Genomic DNA, 19,239 nt, shown 5'->3' with positions numbered 1-19,239 from the left:
GTCATCGTCAGGTGTGTGGGATTGTCCAGATTTTACTCTGTAGTTGTTGCTGAGGCTTATTAACTTGAGCTTGTCATTGAGTTTTTAAAAAAAAAACCCTTGCAGGCTTCTGCTGAGGATGCGGGGAAAACCATGGTGAGGGAGCTTGTTCACTCATTCCTGATGGATCTGTGCTGTTCTCTCAAGCACGGGATTAATTTTTATGACGCGTCTCTCGGCACCCTCGGCAGGTAAGGCGGGGCCCTGGTGAACCCTGAGTGCGTGTCCCTCAGCAGTCGTCACGTTCGTCCGTGACTCCCCTGGGGACGTCTTTGGAATGATGGGATGGTGGTGGCTCACAACTGAGGAACTCCTCTTAGGGATGAACATTTGGAGACCCAGAAAGAGGCTGCTCTATACTGCCCTTGGGGTGCAGGGCTCAGGGTAGCTGTTGACTTAGACACCGACCAGGGCTGTCTCACCCAGCGAGGGGCTGCGGGTTTCGCTCAACACTGTGGCGTTGGCGGGGTCTGAGGATAAGTCCTAACAGCCGCCTCCCCAGAGAGGGTGGGCCGCTCTGCAGGCCTCAGTGAGGTCCTGAGGTGGTAGCCACTGTTACCCCCTTTTAGCGGGTAAGGGCAATGGGCACAGAGGGGTCGGGTCATTCAGCTTGGGAGTGGCCGAGTTCAGATTGAAACCCAGGGAATCTGGTTCCAAGCCCAACCTGTTAACAGCAAAATAGTCCTTCCTCTCCTCAGAAACAGCTGCTAGTGAGCAAGGTTTTCACAATTCGGTTTTTTACACTTTGTTTCATGTTGCACGATGACGGTGACATTTCATGAGTGAGGAAATGAAGTCCACAGCTGGTGGATTATGTCCTTTTAGACTTTCTTTTAGTCTCACTATAATATGTGTCTGTTGCTAGTTTTTAATAACCAAAATAGCCTACCGTCGGATTTATCAACCTGCTTTTTTCCCATCGACAGTAAAAGTATTGGGTATGTTTTCTGGTCATTGTGAATAGCCTTATTTTTTTCTTTTCACCTCTGTAACATTTTATTATGAAGATATAGATGGTTTGGTTTAGTTTCACCCAGGCAAGAAATGACTGATTTCTTCAGAATAGGATAATACAGTGAAAATTTCCCTCTCCTTGTGATTTGTTTTGATTCTGAGGTTATTATGAATTAACTTGCCACATCATTGTTTTTCTTTTAACCTCATTTTATGATAGTGTACCTTTTCTCTTATCATCAAAAATCAGCTCACTTGCCTGCTAAAAGTTAACAGCAGATAATGCGATGCCTCAAACACATGTGTTTCTCCCCTTAAGTAGGACCCATAAAATAGACCATCATTTGATGAGCATATAGGAGTCAACTTGTGGCATGTAGGTCTGTTCAAATAAGTTCTGGATTATGTCAGTTCTTTGAAGCCAGGGGCCAAAGCAAATGTTTGCCCTCAGGGGAGAGGAAGGGAATTTTGCTTGTGGGGATGTGGATGGAAAGCTTTGAGAAAACTGAAGTGTGTGGTTCCCCCCATAGTTGCTAAGGATAGTGCCCTCACTCCAGTCAGGGCTCCCTGCACGTGTTGCCACCTCCAAGAGGCCTTCCCTGGCAGCCTTTAAATTTCCACTGTCACTGTCCTTCTGCCCAGCTCTTGCTTTTGATGGTGACGCCAGCCACCTTGCACATTTATTTATTTACTTGTTCGTCACCCAGTAGACGAGCATCAGTGAGAACAAGAGGCTGGTCTGTCCAGGACAGTGCCTGGCACACAGTGGGTGTTTGGAATTCTGTTTGGAATTCTGGCGTAAGCAGGGCTTAGTAAACTTCTTCTCTAAGGGAAAGAGAGTAAGTATTCAGACTTGTTGTGCCATTCAGTCTGCATTGTGACTGCTCAGCTGTGCCATCAGAGTACCCGTGCGGCTGTGGACATAAATGGGTGTAACTGTTCCAATAAAGTTTTATTTATAAAGACAGAGGGCGGACCATAATTTGCCAGCCCCTGGCATGGAGGTTAAGAGAATAGATTCTGGAGTTAGCTCTGAGACCTCCACAGTACTTCTCGCCGCCTCTGTTGCCTCATCTGTAAAATGGAAATGAAACTGGCATCCACCTCAGAGGGAGGTAGAGTATGGTGACTGCCAGGAGCGGTGGCCGGCAAGGGTTGCACGCTGTGTAAATAGCAATGTCATTCATTTGATGACACTGTTGACTGAAATGACGGGGATGTGTGTAGTATTTGTAGTGCACTTTGTAGAATTAGCATTGTGTTCATTTGACAGCATGCAGCATGAACTGTTTTGCTTATGAAATTTTCATATTAAGAATTTTACTTTTTTTTTTTTCCAAGATTTTATTTATCAGAGAGAAAGAGAGAGCATGCACAGGCATGAGCAGGGGCAGGGAGAGGGGCAGAGGAAGAAGCAAGCTCCCCGCCAAGCAGGGAACCAAATGCAGACTCGATCCCAGGACCCTGGGATCAAGACCTGAGCTGAAGGCAGACTTGTAACCGACCGAGCCACCCAGGCACCACAAGAATTTTGAGCTTTTTGAAGGATAGGTTTCTGATCAAAATTATATTCTGATTCAATTTTTGAAAATTTTTTTGTTGTCTGTAAAGCTGCATATTTTATCTTAGTTTTGGTTTATAAGGGAGTACACAACAGTGAGGATCCTAGAAGCTATCAGCGTGGCATGCTTTATTCTCAGATTTTTTGGATTTTATGACTTCCCAGGGAAAGTTTTAATGTCCATGGGTTTTCCTGGTTTTTCTTTTTATGATTTTATACTTTTGAAAACTGCCAACTTCGGGACAAGTTTTTAATATTTTTATACAGTAGATTTTGTTCCCTGTATTATCTTCTTGCACCTACTACGTAAAAGCATAGGAATTTGAAATAAGTTAAAAACAGAGGAGGCAGAAAATCTATGGAAAAACCTTGTGCCATTTTGTCTTGTTTTAGAAATAATTTTGTGGCACTATGGACTTGGGGCAGCTAATGAGCACTTCATGTAAAAAAAATCTTTTCAGAAGAAAAACACATCCTCTGTATTTTTTATACTTCATACTCCCAGGTATATTTTCATGTGCCATAGGAGGAGAGAGGTCGGTAAAATTTCACAGGGAAATCCTGGGAGTGGATTCCTCCCTGCGGGTCTGGCTGTCTCTTTACACTGGCCTTGACCGCTGGGCAGACTGGTAGGTGAGTGGGGTAGAGAGAGAGGACATTTCTTCCTCCTTGAAAGTCAAATGGCACTTGAGGGCGGGAAGGAGAGATGGCCAACAGGACAAAGTGGAGACTTTCTGAGCCACTCAGCAATAGAGGGGTGAAATTCCAGCGCTTTGTTGGAGAGCGAGTGACCCCCCCAGGCCATGAAAACCTTGTGTCTCGAGGACGAGTCACACGTGCAATTTGCCCGTCACTTGAGTTACAGCTGTGTCTCCCGAAGGCGATTTCGAGGAGCTGCTTGTCACCCCGAGCTCTGAGCGCCGTGTGAGAGTTCCCTGCAGACCTTCCTCTCCTGTTCTTCTCCGACAGAGGCGGGAACCTGACCCTCCTGCACTTCCTGCTGGGTCTGAAGACCGCCCCGGACGACGAGCTGGTGGCCGAGCTCGTGGTGAGCATCCTCAGGGTGTGCCCAGACTTGCTGAACAAGTACTTCAAGGAAGTCACGTTTTCCTTTCTCCCAAGAGCGAAGTCCACGTGGTCCAATAACATCAAACTACTGAACAAGGTGATAGCCCGGCTGCCGTGGAGGGGGTTAGGTGGTGGGCCGGGCGTCAGCAGCAGGGATGGGGGTCGAGGGGAGGTGGCTGGGGGGTCGGGGGAGAGTGAAATGCCCATGAACTTTAGGACAGAGAACTCCTTCAGCTTTTCTTCGGGGGGTAGTTTAGATCGTGTCAGGGTGGGGTCCTGGTTCTCTGAGGACATTCTGCTTTTAATGGAGCTGAGTTTGGAGGTGGATGCCTTTTGAATCTATTAAGCTGAATTCCTCTCCTTCATCCAGATTTTTTTTATTTTTTATTTTTAAGACTTTATTTATTTGACAGAAAGAAAGATCACAAGCAGGCAGAAAGGTAGGCAGAGAGGGGGAAGCAGGCTCCCTGCTGAGCAGAGAGCCCGATGTGGGGCTCGATCCCAGGACCCTGAGATCATGATCTGAACTGAATCAGCCGCTTAATCAGCCGAGCCACGCAAGCTCCCCTGTTAAGGTCCTTCTAGTCTCAGACCTCGGCTTCCTTTTACCCACCACAGTGGGAGTACCTGCTGCACATTCTTTGGCAGTACTGCCGGGCTCAGTTAAGCTCTGATCTGTGGTCTGCTTCATGATGAAATATCTAGGATTGTTTTCTTGTGCCTCGACCTGGGCATGGTGTTATCCATAAAACAAGCTTTTTTTCAAGTATTCCCTCTTATCTCTTAGGTGTGTGTGCATACAATCCCTATGTGTATCTTGGGATGAGAAGAAGGGCATTTTGCCCTCATTCTGGGGAAGGTAGCCTTGTGGCCACGACCCCTCTGGGGAGGTCCTATGGTGCTGGTCTCCCCAGGGAAAGGTGGGGGCAAGTGCCTGGCCTTCGCAGGCCTGGGTGCGAGTCCTTGCTTCACTGCTCCCTAGGCATTTGCCCCTGGGAAATCACTTAACCTTATTGACGTCCAATTTTGTCATGCAGTAAATTTTTTATTTTAGTGTAAAATATCCCTACCTCAAAGGGTTGTCATGAAGTATTGAAAAGATGATGTAATCTGTCAGGTGCCCGTCAAGTGCACTAGCTGGTGAGGAACACGATTGTTAGTTCCGGCAGTGACTTACTTGCCATCTGAGGTTTTAAGGGCCTCCCCAGGCTGCAGGCTGGGCTCTGCTCTGAAGGTCATTGCCCTGGTAACAAACAGTCTCGTGACCTGACTTTTCTCTAATAAGTAGATTTAGGGGTTAATCTTCCGGACCCTGTTCCTCGTCCGGCCTTGGACCTTTATCACTGCAATCGTTTCATTGGAACAGCTTCACTGTGGGGTGTCTACGGTTACCCGCCGCTCTGAAACGGAACCTGCATCACCTCATTCTCTGTTCTCTTGTTCATAGATCTATGAGGCTCAGCCGGACATTTCCCGGGCTTTTCAGACCAGAGAGTTCATCCCCTTGCCTCGACTCCTGGCCATGGTGATGGTAACCACCGTGCCCCTGGTGTGCAATAAGATCATGTTCACCCAGGCGTTAAATGTAAGTGATTGCCTTTCTTCTGGAACTTTCTCCTGTTCACCGCACTGGCTTTTGTGGGGATCATTCTGAGAATGCCTGCCCGGATTTACTGGATGGTGTTTTGTCAGTGAGCCTCAGGCTTTCCATGTGCACTTATCTGGGCAAGGTGACCTGGAGCCTGAGGAACATTCCAGCCAGGAACTTTCCAGCTAGGCACTGGAACCTGAGGAACATCCCAGCTGCTGATTTTACTGCTCCAGCACAGAGCCAGGACCACAGCCCCCCCGCATGGCTCCCTGCACCTGCCCGAGGGTGGGAGCCTGTTGGACTCGGACACAGGGCAGTGTGTCCAGCTGCTGTCCACTGTCATGTAAGAAAGTATTAGTTAAGGATCTGTGCATGGGGCAGGACTGAAATTGGCCTGGCAGATCCTGTCTTTTGTGGTGAAAGTGAATAGTGTTAAAATTTCTGGGGAATGTTAACTTGGAGGATCAGCTGTTTTAGGCTGTCATCTTGGGAGGACAAGTTCATGGAAAAAATCGGGCACGTTCACAGAAAAATTAAATTTCCTGTCATTATATGTTATAAAGGTCCCCAAGTCCCTGCAGAAGCTGCGTTCTGAGGGGCGCATGCATCTTTCAGCACAGCTCCGAGGCCTTAAGTAAACTGCTGCGAACTGTTGGCACACGTGGGTTGTGGGCTCTGCCAGGCCCTCCTGTTCCCAGGTTGCCTCAAGTCTTAGCTGGAGGAGGCAGACTGTGGCGTCTGTAGGGCAGGAGGAGTCCCCACCCTGCAGGCTGGCTGGGTTGTCACATGGACACAGGGGGACCAGGGTTTGCCGTGGTGAGTCACACAGGAACAAGGGAGCCCCAGCAGTGATGGGCAGTCGGCACAGAGTGGCGAGGACTCCCGGGGAGAGTGTGCAGGGGGTCAGCAGTTCTGATGCCTGTCCGGGGTCTGTGCTGAGAGTGGGCTGGGGGCGAGGAACAGTGAGGAGGCCGGTGTGGGCCAGGCAGAAGGGCCTTCTCTTCTGGGTGCCAAATCATAATAACCACAGTGAGGACCCAGCTCACTTGCGCACCTGGGAGGCACAGACTGTTCGATCTCGAGGGGCTGTTAAGGAAACAGAACTGAAGGGTGGATGTCAGATGCGGCCGCTTTCTGGGTGGAAGACTGCGTCGCCCGTGGCCGTGTCCCTGCCCCCTGGGAGCGGCTCCCGCAGGCAATCTGGGATGGAAGGCCGGCCGCTCCTTCTCAGACGGACTGTCGTTTCAGGACCGCGGAGGGAGCCCCCGGGGTGTCTGTCCCCCAGGTGGGGTGGCTGCTGGTGGAGGAGGGGACATCCTTTCTGTCCGTCAGTGCCGCCATCCCGTGCAGGCGCACGGCTTTGTCTTGTCCTCGGTGGCCCTTCCCGACTGTGACGGGGTGGGGGGGGCAGCGACTTGGGCGTGATGACTGTGGACTCCGTGTGTGTGTTCCACGTTTGGGTTTTCTTTATGGTATTATCCGGAATTTTATAGTAGCATAATTTCTGATTTCAGAATCACCAAGAAAAGAGCTTATTGTAGAAACTGGAGAGAAATCATTGGGAGGCAGCGTGGGCCCATGAACCCCTGTTTGGGCCCTGCCTTTGAAGCGATTGTGGGGAGGGAGTCATTGCTGGCCTAGGGCACTGCAGGTCGTGCTCCTCTTGGGTCCAGCGTACATGTGAAATGAGCCCCCAGCTGATTAGAAGGCAGGGGGAAGGGGGTGTCGTGGTTGTGTCACCAGCCTGTGCTGCGCCTGAGGTGTGCCTGGGCCTAAAGGACTTGGCCCCGGGCCGGCCGGGGACTGCGTCTCTTGGGAAGTATCTTCGTTTTGGTAATAGCTCAGGTTCTTGAATTTTATTCTGTCTGTGCAGTGAGTGAGGATTCAGCTCAGTCTCCTGAGTGTCGTTCTGAACCCCAGTGGAGAGGCTGGTTGTTGTGGCCCTGGGTTGCAGGCTCCACGCTTCCCAAGCCTGGAGGTAGCTTTTCCTACTCAGGACGTGGGGCCTTTTCTTGTCACTGGGGCACCTGACATGGAGAGCTCTTCCAGGGCCTGGTGGGGTTCTGCTGAGAGAGGAACTCTTCCTGATGCGGACCATCTGCGTGAGCTCGGTGGCTATCAGGAAAGACTTACCGAACACAGACGGGGAAACAGAACTGAAAATAACTATCAGATTTTCCTTGCAGTTGCCATCTCCTTAGCCACTGCTGAGGCAAGGTCTGCAGGAGGTCAGGAGGTCTGGGTCCCCAGGCTGTCCGGCTCGTGCAGCCCTCCCTGCCAGCGACCCCAGGAGAGGCAAGGGCCAGCCAGACCCAGGGCTTGAGAGGTCTGTGTCCGCCAGTGCCGCCTCCACACGTGTGGATTTACCTCTTTTTCTTCCCAGTTGGACAGCAAATCGGTGAAACACACCGCTTTCTCCCTTATTTCCGTCATTTTGAAAAGAGCCCTGAAAACCATCGACCACTGCCTGGATAAAGAGGTGTGGCAAGGGTCAGGTGTGTACACGGCCGCGCTGATGGAGGAATTCGTGCGGCTCTTCAGAGAAGCTCTGAGCAAGGTAGGCATGGTCGCAGCGGTGGCCGTTCTGGATGAGGTTCTGGAGCCTTCCTTGCAGCCGTCACAGGCGAGCACACCAGGGCAAGAGACAGTCCCGGGAGCACGGAGGCTGGGTGTGAAACGCAGTGCCGTGGAGGGTTCGGGTGCTCCTGGGACCTCCAGGCTCCTAGGAAGTGGATGGTTCTTCCCTCCCCAGCTGCCACGCGCACATTGGACTGGGGCCCGGAGTGGGGGTGGCCGGGAGGTCCCTCGTATGTCTTCCTCCCCAGGGCCTCTTCTAGTAAGGGCAGTCGTCGTCTGCAGACGGGGCTCCCGCCCCAAAGGAGCCAAGGTCATGCTGGGCGGGGCCCGAAAGCCCGTTTCCTTTTCCCAGTGTCCTGCTCAGGCAAATGAATTTTGGGGTTTTATTGTAAATATGGGTGCTTGTTTTTCCACCGAGTCCTTGCCATACAGTCGCGGGAGTCAGCACAGGGCAGAACTCACAGAGGATGTGGGCCTGTGTCCCCCCCCACACCCCGTCTCTTACACACTCACACGCACCCACGCGCGCTCGAATCCTCCCTTTGTTTCCGCTTCTCATTAGTGGGTCCGTTTCATTTGTTTTCGTCCCTTGTTGAATGGGACTATTTTCTTGTTTGTTTGTTTTCCCTTTTAGATTCTACCAGACCTCAACACCATCGTGTGGGTCTGGCAGTCCCTTCGGAAGCAGGACGCGAAACAGGATGACGAGAAAGCAAAGAGGAAGGACGGCCGGACTCCGGCCACCTGTGTGGCTCCCGAGTGCGGTGAGGACTGTGGGGCTCTGCTGTGTGCCGACGGGGGGCACGGGCAGCCGGGGACACCGCCTGCCTGCAGGCGCTTTCAAGGGATCTGTTGGAAATGCGCCCAAGCTTTATGCAAGGACCGTGACTCTCTAGAGACCTGAATGATGGGTGCCACATACTCTTGGCCTTTTTGCTCTGCAGATAGGAGTGGGCTACACAGTCCCCCCAGTAATGAGACACATCGACCCAGACCTTGTCATTAGCCTGCCAGGCAGTGGGTCTCATATCTTGTCTCTGTGCTTCTCAGTCCTTACGGTGGCCCTGAGCGGGGAGGTGCTGCTATGTTCCCATTGTTCATCAAGGGCACCCGAGCACAGAGAGTCAGAGCAGCTGTAACCTGTCTTGGGTCACAGCACCGACATTGGGACTTAAGCCCAGTCTGTTTGGATGGTCTTGACCACGCTGGCTTCATAGGGATCCGTCTGCAGCTTCTGCTTTTGGCGTGGGGTTGACTGCAGTGGGTCACGGGTGGCTCGAAGGCTCATGAAGGACAAAGAGCAAGTGCGTTTCTTTCTTTAACGTGTCTGATCTTGGTTCAGATGATGCGGAAACCATTCTTCTGAAGGCCGCTCTGCTCCAGGTCCTGTGCCTTTACCAGAAGGTGGTCCCACATGTGGTCATGCAGTACAACTTTGACTTCAGCAAGCTCCTGAAAGGTACGTCCCCCAAGACCGCAGGCACTCCTCGGCTGGGGGTGTTGTGAGGTGGGGGGTTGCAGGGAGCAAACCCGGCTAAGCCAGAGCAGAGCCCCGGAGCTGGGGCCAGGAGAGCTCATGGGCAGCTTCACCGGCATGCCTGAGCCCCCAGTCCGGTTGTGTGTGTTTAGACTAATATATTTTAAAGATTTTATTTATTTATTTGGTAGACAGAGATCACAAGTAGGCAGAGAGGCAGGCAGAGAGAGAGGAGGAAGCAGGCTCCCCGCTGAGCAGAGAGCCTGATGCAGGGCCCTATCCCAGGATGCTGGGATCATGACCTGAGCCGAAGGTAGAGGCTTTAACCCCCTGAGACACCCAGGTTCCCTGGACTAATGTATTTTAAATAGTCGGTCTTCCTTAAGTAAACATGAGACGAACACTTAGCAGCAGGTGGAGACGGGAGAAGGCAGGCAGCCCGAGCTGTCTGCTGGGGAGGAGTGACAAATCCGATCGTGTGACGTTAAGTCTGAAGCTTCTTTTCAAAGGAGCAGGGGTGCAGGGATCAGAGGGTACCTGATGTAGTGAGCACTGGCTGTTATGGAAGACTGATGAATCACTGGCCTCTGCCTCTAAAACCAATAGCACATTAAGTGTTAATTGAATTTAAATAAAGATAAATCAATTAATTAAAAAAAAGGAACTGAGAGCCACTGAGAAGGGATGTCCCATCTGCACAGAGGCACTTCTGACATCACTGACTCACGTTCTCCCCAGTGAGGCAGGTTCAAATCGCATCTTGTAAAAGTAACGTTATGCTTGCCTGGTCACGTTTCCTTGATGGAAAAGTTTGTCTAATAAAATCGATTTCGTAATTGGGCCTACAGAAGAACGCTTGCAGAAATATCATTCCTGGGATTTATATAAGCTATTGGAATAATCCTGATGAGAAACTATAATTAACTTCTTAATTGTTTGAAGGCAAAAGTTCTCTCTGCTGTGGGAGTATGGAATTGACCATGTACTGTTTGGTACTGTGTCGTTCCCCAGCGAAGAGAAACCCAGACCGCAGGGCAGAGGAGAAGGACCCAGGCTGGGGCTCCGGTGGCCACAGGGTGCTCCTGACATCTCTGCGATCTGGGGCATGAGGGCTGCGCTTCAGGCTGTAGGGAGGGGTCAGTGGGGGCCAGTGGGCTGCTCGGGGCAGGTGGGAGTTCAGGCTCTTTGCTGAAGGTTTGGCCACAGTGTGGGGCCGGGGGGAGGCAGGCAGAAGAGTGGGCCCGGGACAAGGGAGGACAGAGCCCCAGATGGCCCTTCTTATCTCTGCCGGTGGAGATAAGACTAGGACTAGGGCATCAGGGGCTGGGCACCTTCCTCCGCGGGACTTCCTGTCTGCGTTCCTCTCTCCTGCCCACAGGCGTCATCTCCGAGCAGGGCCTCCGAGACCCGGTGCCCCCCATTCTGCAGCATCACATTCTCAAAGTGGCCCTGGAGCTGCCCGCCAGCAAGTTTTTGTGGTTAAAGGCACAGGTAGGAAGCAGAGAGTTCCCACCATCTGTTAACTACCTCGCAGGCACGCTGGTGTTTTGGCCTGGAAATTGCTGACTGGAACCTGACTGTTGGTTTCCAAGACAGCATTCACATGTCCCCTCTCAGACACACTCAGAGCAGAGGCCAGGGCCTGATGGTGAACCAGGAGGCTTTGGAGTCTCTGCTTTTGCAAAATAGGGTGTTTTCGTGTGTCCTGACTGAAGTGGTATCATTGCTGGTTATTGGGAGTTTGGTTTTTTAATTTTTTATCATTATTATTTTGCTTTTTTTAATATTGAAGGCTTTACCTTTTGCTTACTATTTTAAAACCTTTTTGGAAATAAATAAAATACATTTCTTCTCCTTTGTCCTTATCCTGGAAGAAGGTAAGACAGAGATACAGGAATAGACACCAAGCTAGGAAAGGATTGAGGCTGACGGAAGAATCTGTAAAAATTGTTGGCATTTTTTTCTGCCTTTAAGAATGTCTTCTAGAACTTTCTGGAGAATATAACTTTGAATCAAAGCGAACTCAAGGTGTGGCAGATACTTAACCTGTGTATTTAAGCACGGGATGCCTGTGGCTTCTATCCGAAGGAGAAATGACCAGGGGAAAACTAAACATTGTCAGAATGTGATTCTCATTCGCTCAGATCGCTGGTGTTTCAGTGACTTAGATCTTACTTAAAATCTTATGGAACCAATAGGGTGGCAATGGATGTGGGCATTTTTATGTGTTGTATTTCTGCAAAGGCCTGAGAATGTGGGGAGTACTGGGATCTGTGCCTTTCCCCCAGGTCCTCTCCTGAGGTTCACGGGCATCGTAGTTGAGGTTTGACACATGTGCTCCCTGTGTCCACCCCTTATAGCACTTAAAGACGGGGCAGCCGGGGCACCTGTGCAGGGTGCCAGCCATAGTCGGAGGACCCAGGACTGGCCGCAGGCCATGTCGCCTACAGCCTAGCTCTCAGCCTCTGCGCCTCACTGTGAGGTCACTGCCATGGACCCCAGAGAGGTGACTGGTCAGGGGTGTCATTGAGTTGTTCACCTCAGCTGAACAGGGCCAACGGGATCCTGATGATTTATTTGGAAAGTGAACAGAGGGAAGCCTCTTAACTTCACAAGAACTGGTGTTCAACTGTTAACTTATGTTCAGTGTGCCGTCTTCTGCCTGCAAGGTGCTGTCTGCTGGGCTTCGCGAACACCAAGCCCTTTACGTGTTTGGGGTCACCATCATTGCCAGGGGCTGCAGGGACACCCCAGCCAGACAGCCTTGATGGCACTGGGACCAGGGATCTGGAGCCGTATTCTCCGCTGAGATGCGCATTTGAAGCTCAGAAGCCTTTGCGAGAGGCTAAGTTGTGTCTAAAGGGTCGGTTGTGCCCACACCGGCATCGTGCTGAAATGCAGCTGGCCCAGCTGCTGGTCAGGGGTTTCGTTGAGGTCCTGAGGCTCCCCAGTCTAAGATCCCAGCAGTCTTGCCGGCTCGCGGTTACAGTGAGAGGAAGTCAGAGGCCTGGGAGCACGGGGCGGGGGGCGGGGCACGCATGGCGTGCAGTACCTGTTTGCTCTGTGTCCTGAGGCCGTTGCAGTGTTGATCACGTGCCGCTCTTCAAACTCCAGGAAGGGCCCGATGCAGACATTGTCGGAGGAGAGCGGTCAGTATTTTACTTACTGATGAAAATGTTCGTGACCAGCAGCCACCTGCAGCTCAAGTCATCCACCAGACTCCTGATTATAAAGGTGAGGCTGTTCTACCAGTCCCTGATTCTGAGGGCATTTTCACTCTTTGTTATGGAAGGTACTTGGTAAACAGTTGTTGATTGAAGGGTGTATCAGGGCCTCTTTCAATTTAAAAATGGGAGGTTATTTGACAATTGTAATTTATGATGTCTCAACCCAGCTGCGTTCCCGAGACAGCACGGCGAAGTGGGAGATGCAGGCTTTGAGGTTCTGTTCCCAGATCTGAGCCTTGGTTCTGCTCCTTCCTGGGTGGCACTGGACAGGTCCCTCAGCCTCTCCGGACGTGGTGTTCCCGTGATGAACGGGAATGATGAAGTGGTCGGATTGCAGGGGGAGGACTTGTGATCATGCTGTAGGGCGTGTGGACTCAATAAATGGATTTCTGGCCCTTCGGGGAACTGTTCAAATAGACGATCCCTCTTGCTTCTCCCAGCCTTCTCCGGGGCTCAGCTGTCCTGACCTCCTCGGTCACCCACAGCACGGGTGTCAGAGTCAGTGGAAGGGACAGAGAGTTGGACTGTCAGCTTCTCGGTCTTGGTACTCACTTGGTGTAGCTGTAGGAAATCGCATTCCTTGTTTCTGCTGTGCAGCGGACGTCTCATGGGTGCTACAGAATTCCTGGTGGTTTTTCAGATGCAGAGATTCTGCCTTTATTTGAGGGGCCGATTGTCTTGCTGCCTTATAACCTTCTCACCTGAGCTGCTCGAACAAGGAGAATGTCTGGGTCTTGACCTCTGCTAGTTGCCATTTCCCTGTAGGCCTGCTCTTGACCCCGCCTGATTTCGTGATCCCTGACTGCACACAGGCGGGATTGGCACCATCGGGTCTCCCTTCGGGGCAGGGCTCGTGCACTGGGACTGCTCAGACGCTCAGTCTGTGGCATCAGGCCATTTGGGGACATCACTTAATCCCCCTGATTCAAGATCCTGCCCCTTAACACATTCTGTTCTCTTAGAAATGCTGGTGCTCCTTGCACCAGGTCTGAAGCTTCAGGGGCCACACTGTGGTGACGTGATGTGACGCAACGCGATGCGATCCGACGCGACCCAGTGTGATATGAGCGGTGTGTCGCCTTGGAGAATTTCATGCAGGCTGATGGTGGGCTGCTGTGAGGGGCTGAGTCATGCATGTCTACCTGGGGTCTTTGTGAAAATCCGGATAGAAAAACCAGACTCCTAAGTAGCAGCTGGAGGCTTTTTTCTTTTTATTATTTAGGAGTTGACGGAAAGGAATAGGAGACAGCAAGACCAGAGATGGTGTGATTGCTCACAGGGCGCGGGATGATGTCTCTTCCTTGTTTCCCTCAACCTCGGGAGTGCTGCTTTCTAGGAGTGGCTTTTGGAGTAGAGCTGCACATGAGACTTTGACCCCCTCTGTGCCCTTGGGTCTCCGTGTTGTGCTCCTTGGGCTCCCACAGAGCGCAGCCTCCGTCCTGCCCCCTACCCACCAACACCGCCCCCCCTGGTGTGCTTCCTGACAGATTCTGCGGGACACGGGGGTGTTTGAGCACACCTGGAGGGAGCTGGAGCTGTGGCTGGAGCACCTAGAGGACACCGCGGAGGAGAAACGAGAGACCGTGATTCAGTTTTTGGAACGGGTAGGCACCTATTTCCGGTGTTTGAGGAGCACATTAGTAAATATGCCAATTGCACTTTAGTATAATTAAGGCATTTTTGATGCCCTGGTGCCGAATGCCCTGTTTCTGGCTTACTTCCTAATTCTGCTGAGATGTCAGAATTCGCTTCGTTGTCGAAACTGTAAAATGGGACTGTATTACCGTGTACTATTTTAGTTTCCTTTTGAGGATCTGCTTTTGGACAGAGAATAGTGGTATGCTTAGTGTGATATTAAAAGCAATGGTTTATACTAAATGAAGGGTTTTTTTTTAATTCTATAACAAAAAGTTAAAAAAAACTTTGGGGAAAAATTATTGTTCTTATGGAGGACTGCTGACATGTTAACTCTTCCCTTATTTTACCGGTAAGATTTTTTGGGCATATTTGCATTTCATTTGTGACCATCTCAGTGTTTTCTGCTTGACTCTTCAATGCCCAGGTTTTGCTGACATTGGTGGCAAATCCCTATTCCTACACAGACAAAGCCTCTGACTTTGTCCAGGAAGCCAGCACGCTGCAGGCCACTGGGACGAAGCCAGATGCCGACGATGTCAGCATTCCCATCTCTCACATCGACGGTAGGCGCCCCTGCCTCTGTGCTCCTCAGGCTTCCGAAGATCGAGCCACCGTGGCCAATTAGTGATGAAAATGAGAATCGCATTCGTGTCTTAATGCAGAGTGCACACACCTGTTTCTTTGAGTCAGCGATCAGCCTGCTCTGGAAATGAAAATAGCCTTATTCGCTTGTAGAACAAGGAGTAGGTACAGAGTCTGTTTGCTGGGTAATTTTTGTTTGTGCAGTGTTCCTCTGTGCCAGGTGCTGATCTCAGCTCTTCATAAATCTACCTCCTGCAACCTTGTGACCCACCCTACAGGGCAGGTGTCCTTATCCTCATTTTGTACAGTGATAAGGCAGCCGAGGCACAGAGAGGTTAGGTAATTAGCTGAAGTCACACAGCTAGTACCTAGGAAAGTCAGGGTTTTAATCCAGTCATTGGCTCTGGTCTACGCTTCAACCCTTACCTTTTTGCTTCTCAGATTTTCCTTTGTTTGCCTGAATATCCGGGTTAAGGTTTGGGAGCTTGTCTGTGTCATTTGAGGAAACTTCATTCTCTTACCACCTGAGCTGGAGAGCCTGCGTTTTGTCTGGCAAAGATCTCAAGATTTCATAGGCGATGTCCCGACCGGTTTAAAATCAGCCTTCATGTTAAGCTTTTTCCCCCAGAAACATTTAGCTTTTATCAAACGTTCTCCCTTCCTGTGGAGCTCTTTGCAGTGGGTTCCTTCAGGGGCTCTTGGCCTTGGTTTGACTCTCCCTTTTCTGACTCAGATGTTCTCGACATGGTGGACGTCCTGGTGGAGGGCAGTGAAGGCTTGGATGAGGAAATTGGATTCTTACTGAATGAAGACATGATCCTACTCACGTTCCCATTCAGTGCTGTGGTGCCCGCTGCCCTGGAAGCCAGGAATAAGTTGCTCCTCGGGACGGAAAGTGAAACAGGTACCTGTGTGTCGTCGGGATACCCTGGGTATGTCGTCCGGCTGGGTCTCTTGGGGTAGGTGCTATGAGTCCAGGGGCTCCGGGAGTAATTGCTGAAACTCCAGGGCAACAAGATTCAGACCCAACAACTTGATAGCTTCCTGGTCTCCAGAGCTAAGCATGTAGGGATAAGAATCTAGGGGCTGGCTGAACTTGCGGAGAGTGGTCATTTGAGGATAAATCCATAGTCATTTGCATGGCTGCAGAGAGCCCTGCTACAACACTGATGTTTTCTCTTCATCGTTTATTCTTATCACGATGCTAGGCTACAAGTCCTTCATACTTGGTGGAAATTGCTGGGACTAAGAACCAAGGAAGTACTCGCAGATCATAATGGTGTCCTTAGGCTTGCTCACGCTTTGCTGCAGGAACAAATAAGCCCTGACATGTCATGGTTTAACGAGGAAAGGTGTTCTTCTAGACCTTGGCGTAGTCCAGCACAGGTCACGTTGCTCTCTTGGGTGACTGTCCTCTGGGAGGTAGCTCAGGGACCCAGGCCACTCCCATCTGGTAGCTGTGCCATCTCAACGTGGCATCTGAGGTCAGTGTGGAAGAGGAAGAGAGAGTGGGCAGTGAGGCAGAGGCTGTTCTGCCCAGGTCTGGAAGTGGTGACATCAGTCACATGGTCACAGCCTCCCCACAGGGGAGGCCCGTGTGCCAAGGACGGGAAATCGATTGGGGAGCACCGAGCGAGTCCTGGCCTCTGTGGCTTCTGCACCACCGCTTCTGCACCTGCGTCTGCACTTCCAGGCCTTGGGACCAGAAGCCTGAGTGTGTGTGTCACACATTCAACGGGACGGGGCCTGGGTGTGCTCTGCAGTGATAGCATCTGCCTTTCTGGCGTGCATTTTGCGGGTCTCGTATACGTGTGGAAGTTGGTGTGATTGATGGGTCACAGAAGGGTGGTCCCAGCAGCCACGCTTACACGTCTCACTCCCCTGCAGGAGAGAGCGTCGTGGTGTACCTGACGGCAGTGCTGACAGACCTCCTCCACACCCAGAGAGACCCTCTGGCTCTGTGTCTGCTGCTTCAGGCTTACGACAAGTTGGAGCCTCCAGTCCCGTCTTGCGGTCATCAGCTGGCCCGGTTCCACGGGTACTACAGCCGCTGGATCCCGGAGCCCGCCCGAGAGGCCTTGGTGAGCTGCAGCCTCGCTGCTCCCACGGAGGCCAGGCCTTGGCCTGGGAAACCCCGAGGTGTCATCCGTGGGCCACGCTGGCTGTGGAAGGAGCTCAGGGCAGCACGGCGGCCCAGCGGCTAGATGGGTGGATGGCTACCCACGTACCCAGGGTGCGTCAGGGATGCGGGGACTGAGTTTCCCGCGAGCTGCGTGGCCGCCTTGTCACTGTGCCAGCTTGGGTCAGGAGGGAGGTTGTCTTTTCCCCTCCCAGTTTCCCCTACCAGGTATGGTATGCCTGGGCCTTAGCACGCCCCTCAGCCATGCGGGCTCAGCTGTCAGCCCGGCCGTGGCGGTCCCCAGTAGTCTCCATTCTGTGAAGACTGGGAAAGTGGAAACAAAGAATGTTCTTTATGTGGGGACTACATTTTTGTTTGTTTGTTTGTCTGTTTGTTTAATTTATTTATTTGTCAGAGATCACAAGTAGGCAGAGAGGCAGGCAAAGAGAGAGGAGGAAGCAGGCTCCCCACTGAGCAGAGAGCGGGGACTCCATCCCAGGACCCTGGGATCATGACCTGACCCGAAGGCAGAGGCTTAACCCACTGAGCCACCCAGGCGCCCCAGGGGGACTACATTTTTGTAATGGGTGCTGTAGGTCTGGCCCCAGTGCAGACTATTTGTGAATGTTGGGGGGCCTGGGGAGCAGTTAAGTGTGGCGTGCATTTTTTTTATACACTGAGTTTTTAGCTGTTCTTGAAAAAGGCAGCTCAGGGCCTCCTTGTCTTGTGGTATCTATAGCCATGTGTATGGTGGTTGCACATTTCCATTCATCAGGGCCCGCTGCTAGGGGATACGATGGCCTTTCCAGTCACTTAATCTTCACAGCAACTCCGAGAAGGTCAGGACTTACTGGCCTTTTTATACACATGGGGAAACTGAGGCACAGTGATTCTGTCACGAGGCAGCAGTGGGGGCAGGGTCAGGATTCCGGCCAGGCAGTGGACTCCAGCATCCACCCCCTTCCCAGCCGATGTCACCTTTCTCTGGGGGCTAAGCTGTGCTTCAGACTGGGGGGTGGCCGGTCAGAGCTCAGGGGACGTGTCGCAGTTCAGGGCTGCACCTCCTGGGTGCTCGAAGGAAGGTGTCCCCTCTCTGTCGAGTAGTCAGCAGTGCTTCTCACGCTCTAGGGGGCGTCAGGTGTGGTCTCTGGGCTCCTCCCTGAGGGTGTTCGGTTCACAGGTCCACCGCGGGACCCGGGGGTTGGCCTCTCTCTGTGGTTCCGAGCAGTGTGGCTGCCGGTCCCGGGACCGTGCCAGGACATCTGCTGGTTTCCGGACACATAGCCTCGCTTCACTGGCCTAGGAAGTGGAGTGTGTGGAGTCACGGTAGTACAAGGTGCCTGAGGGTCACCAAAAAAGGCAGAGTGGTTGTCATAGAAGAAATCAACAACTTCGGTTTGAGGTAGAACTCCAGAAATTTGTCTTCATTCTGTCCACTGTCTTGTTAGTCTCCCAACAAGGTACTCTGCCCCGGGCTGCTGGGGAGCCAGCAGGACTCTGGAAGGCTGGGGCTTACCGAGCCGGCTCCTGCACGGACCTCCCACTTCCCTGCCACTTTCACAGTGACTCTGCTTTTTAAGATGTTATTTATTTATGTATTTGAGAGTGAGAGAGCGAGCATGAGCGAGGGGAGGGGCAGAGGGAGAGGCACTCTCCCCACTGAGCGCAGAGCCTGACGCGGGGCTCGAGATCAGGACCTGAGCCGACATAGCGCGTCGGGTGCTTGGCCGCACAGTGCCTCTTCTGAGTGAAATGTCTGTCGCATGCAGCTCCAGACACACATTCCCCCGCGTGTGAACACCTTCCCCATCTAGTGCCTTCGTGTTTACGCCCTCTAGGGACAAACGAGTGACTGAACACTGTGGCTTAATTGACTGAAATAAAACGGCATGCAGTCCCATATATTTTAGTATTTAGGATGTGATTGGAAAGTGTCCCCTTGTTGTGAACGTCACCCTGTACCTTTCTTAGCTGACCGTGTACCTTTTTCATCTGTGGTTGTCTGTGTTTCCTCCTCTCCGGGCTTTTGCTGCCTCTCCAAGCCCCTTCAGATGCCAGGCAGCCTCACCCCCCGGGGTCCTCCCGCCGCCTCCTTCGCCGCCCTGCTGCAGACGGCCTACGAGAGCGAGGGCGCGCTTCTGGACGAGCAGGTCCAGGCACAGCTGCGGGCCGCCCTCCCGCACGTCCCGATGCCCCGGCTCCTGCGCTCGGCCAAACACCTGCTGCTCTACCTCCGGAGCACCGTGGAGAACTTCGGCCAGGTCAGCGCCGCTCCTCTCTCCCGCAGACCCCGCGTGTCCCCACATTTCTGCCTCCAGAGCAGCCCCTTTGGAGTTGGGTCCAGACCGCTTGGCGGTGTTGGGGGAGTCTCACTGTCACCCCGTTGCTCACGAGGAGACTTCGTGA

General features: G+C 52.2%; 1 protein-coding gene across 1 annotated transcript in view; it reads left to right on the top strand.

Moving 5' to 3' along the window:
* URB1 (URB1 ribosome biogenesis homolog) overlaps positions 1-19,239 on the top strand; it is a 67,904-nt gene that overhangs the window by 16,278 nt on the left and 32,387 nt on the right. The window contains exons 8-20 of the mRNA XM_059164587.1: positions 106-230; positions 3,524-3,719; positions 5,070-5,207; positions 7,597-7,770; positions 8,425-8,554; positions 9,133-9,249; positions 10,646-10,758; positions 12,382-12,501; positions 13,982-14,098; positions 14,557-14,695; positions 15,448-15,618; positions 16,602-16,795; positions 18,876-19,094. Coding sequence (XP_059020570.1) covers positions 106-230; positions 3,524-3,719; positions 5,070-5,207; positions 7,597-7,770; positions 8,425-8,554; positions 9,133-9,249; positions 10,646-10,758; positions 12,382-12,501; positions 13,982-14,098; positions 14,557-14,695; positions 15,448-15,618; positions 16,602-16,795; positions 18,876-19,094 — 1,953 coding nt within the window. The remainder of the gene's footprint in view (positions 1-105; positions 231-3,523; positions 3,720-5,069; positions 5,208-7,596; positions 7,771-8,424; positions 8,555-9,132; positions 9,250-10,645; positions 10,759-12,381; positions 12,502-13,981; positions 14,099-14,556; positions 14,696-15,447; positions 15,619-16,601; positions 16,796-18,875; positions 19,095-19,239) is intronic.

The sequence above is a fragment of the Mustela lutreola genome, chromosome 2 (genome assembly GCF_030435805.1).
Source record: "Mustela lutreola isolate mMusLut2 chromosome 2, mMusLut2.pri, whole genome shotgun sequence".
NCBI lineage: Eukaryota > Metazoa > Chordata > Mammalia > Carnivora > Mustelidae > Mustela > Mustela lutreola.
The sequence above is the reverse complement of the archived record's forward strand: the minus strand, read 5'-3'. Positions and strand labels throughout refer to the sequence as shown.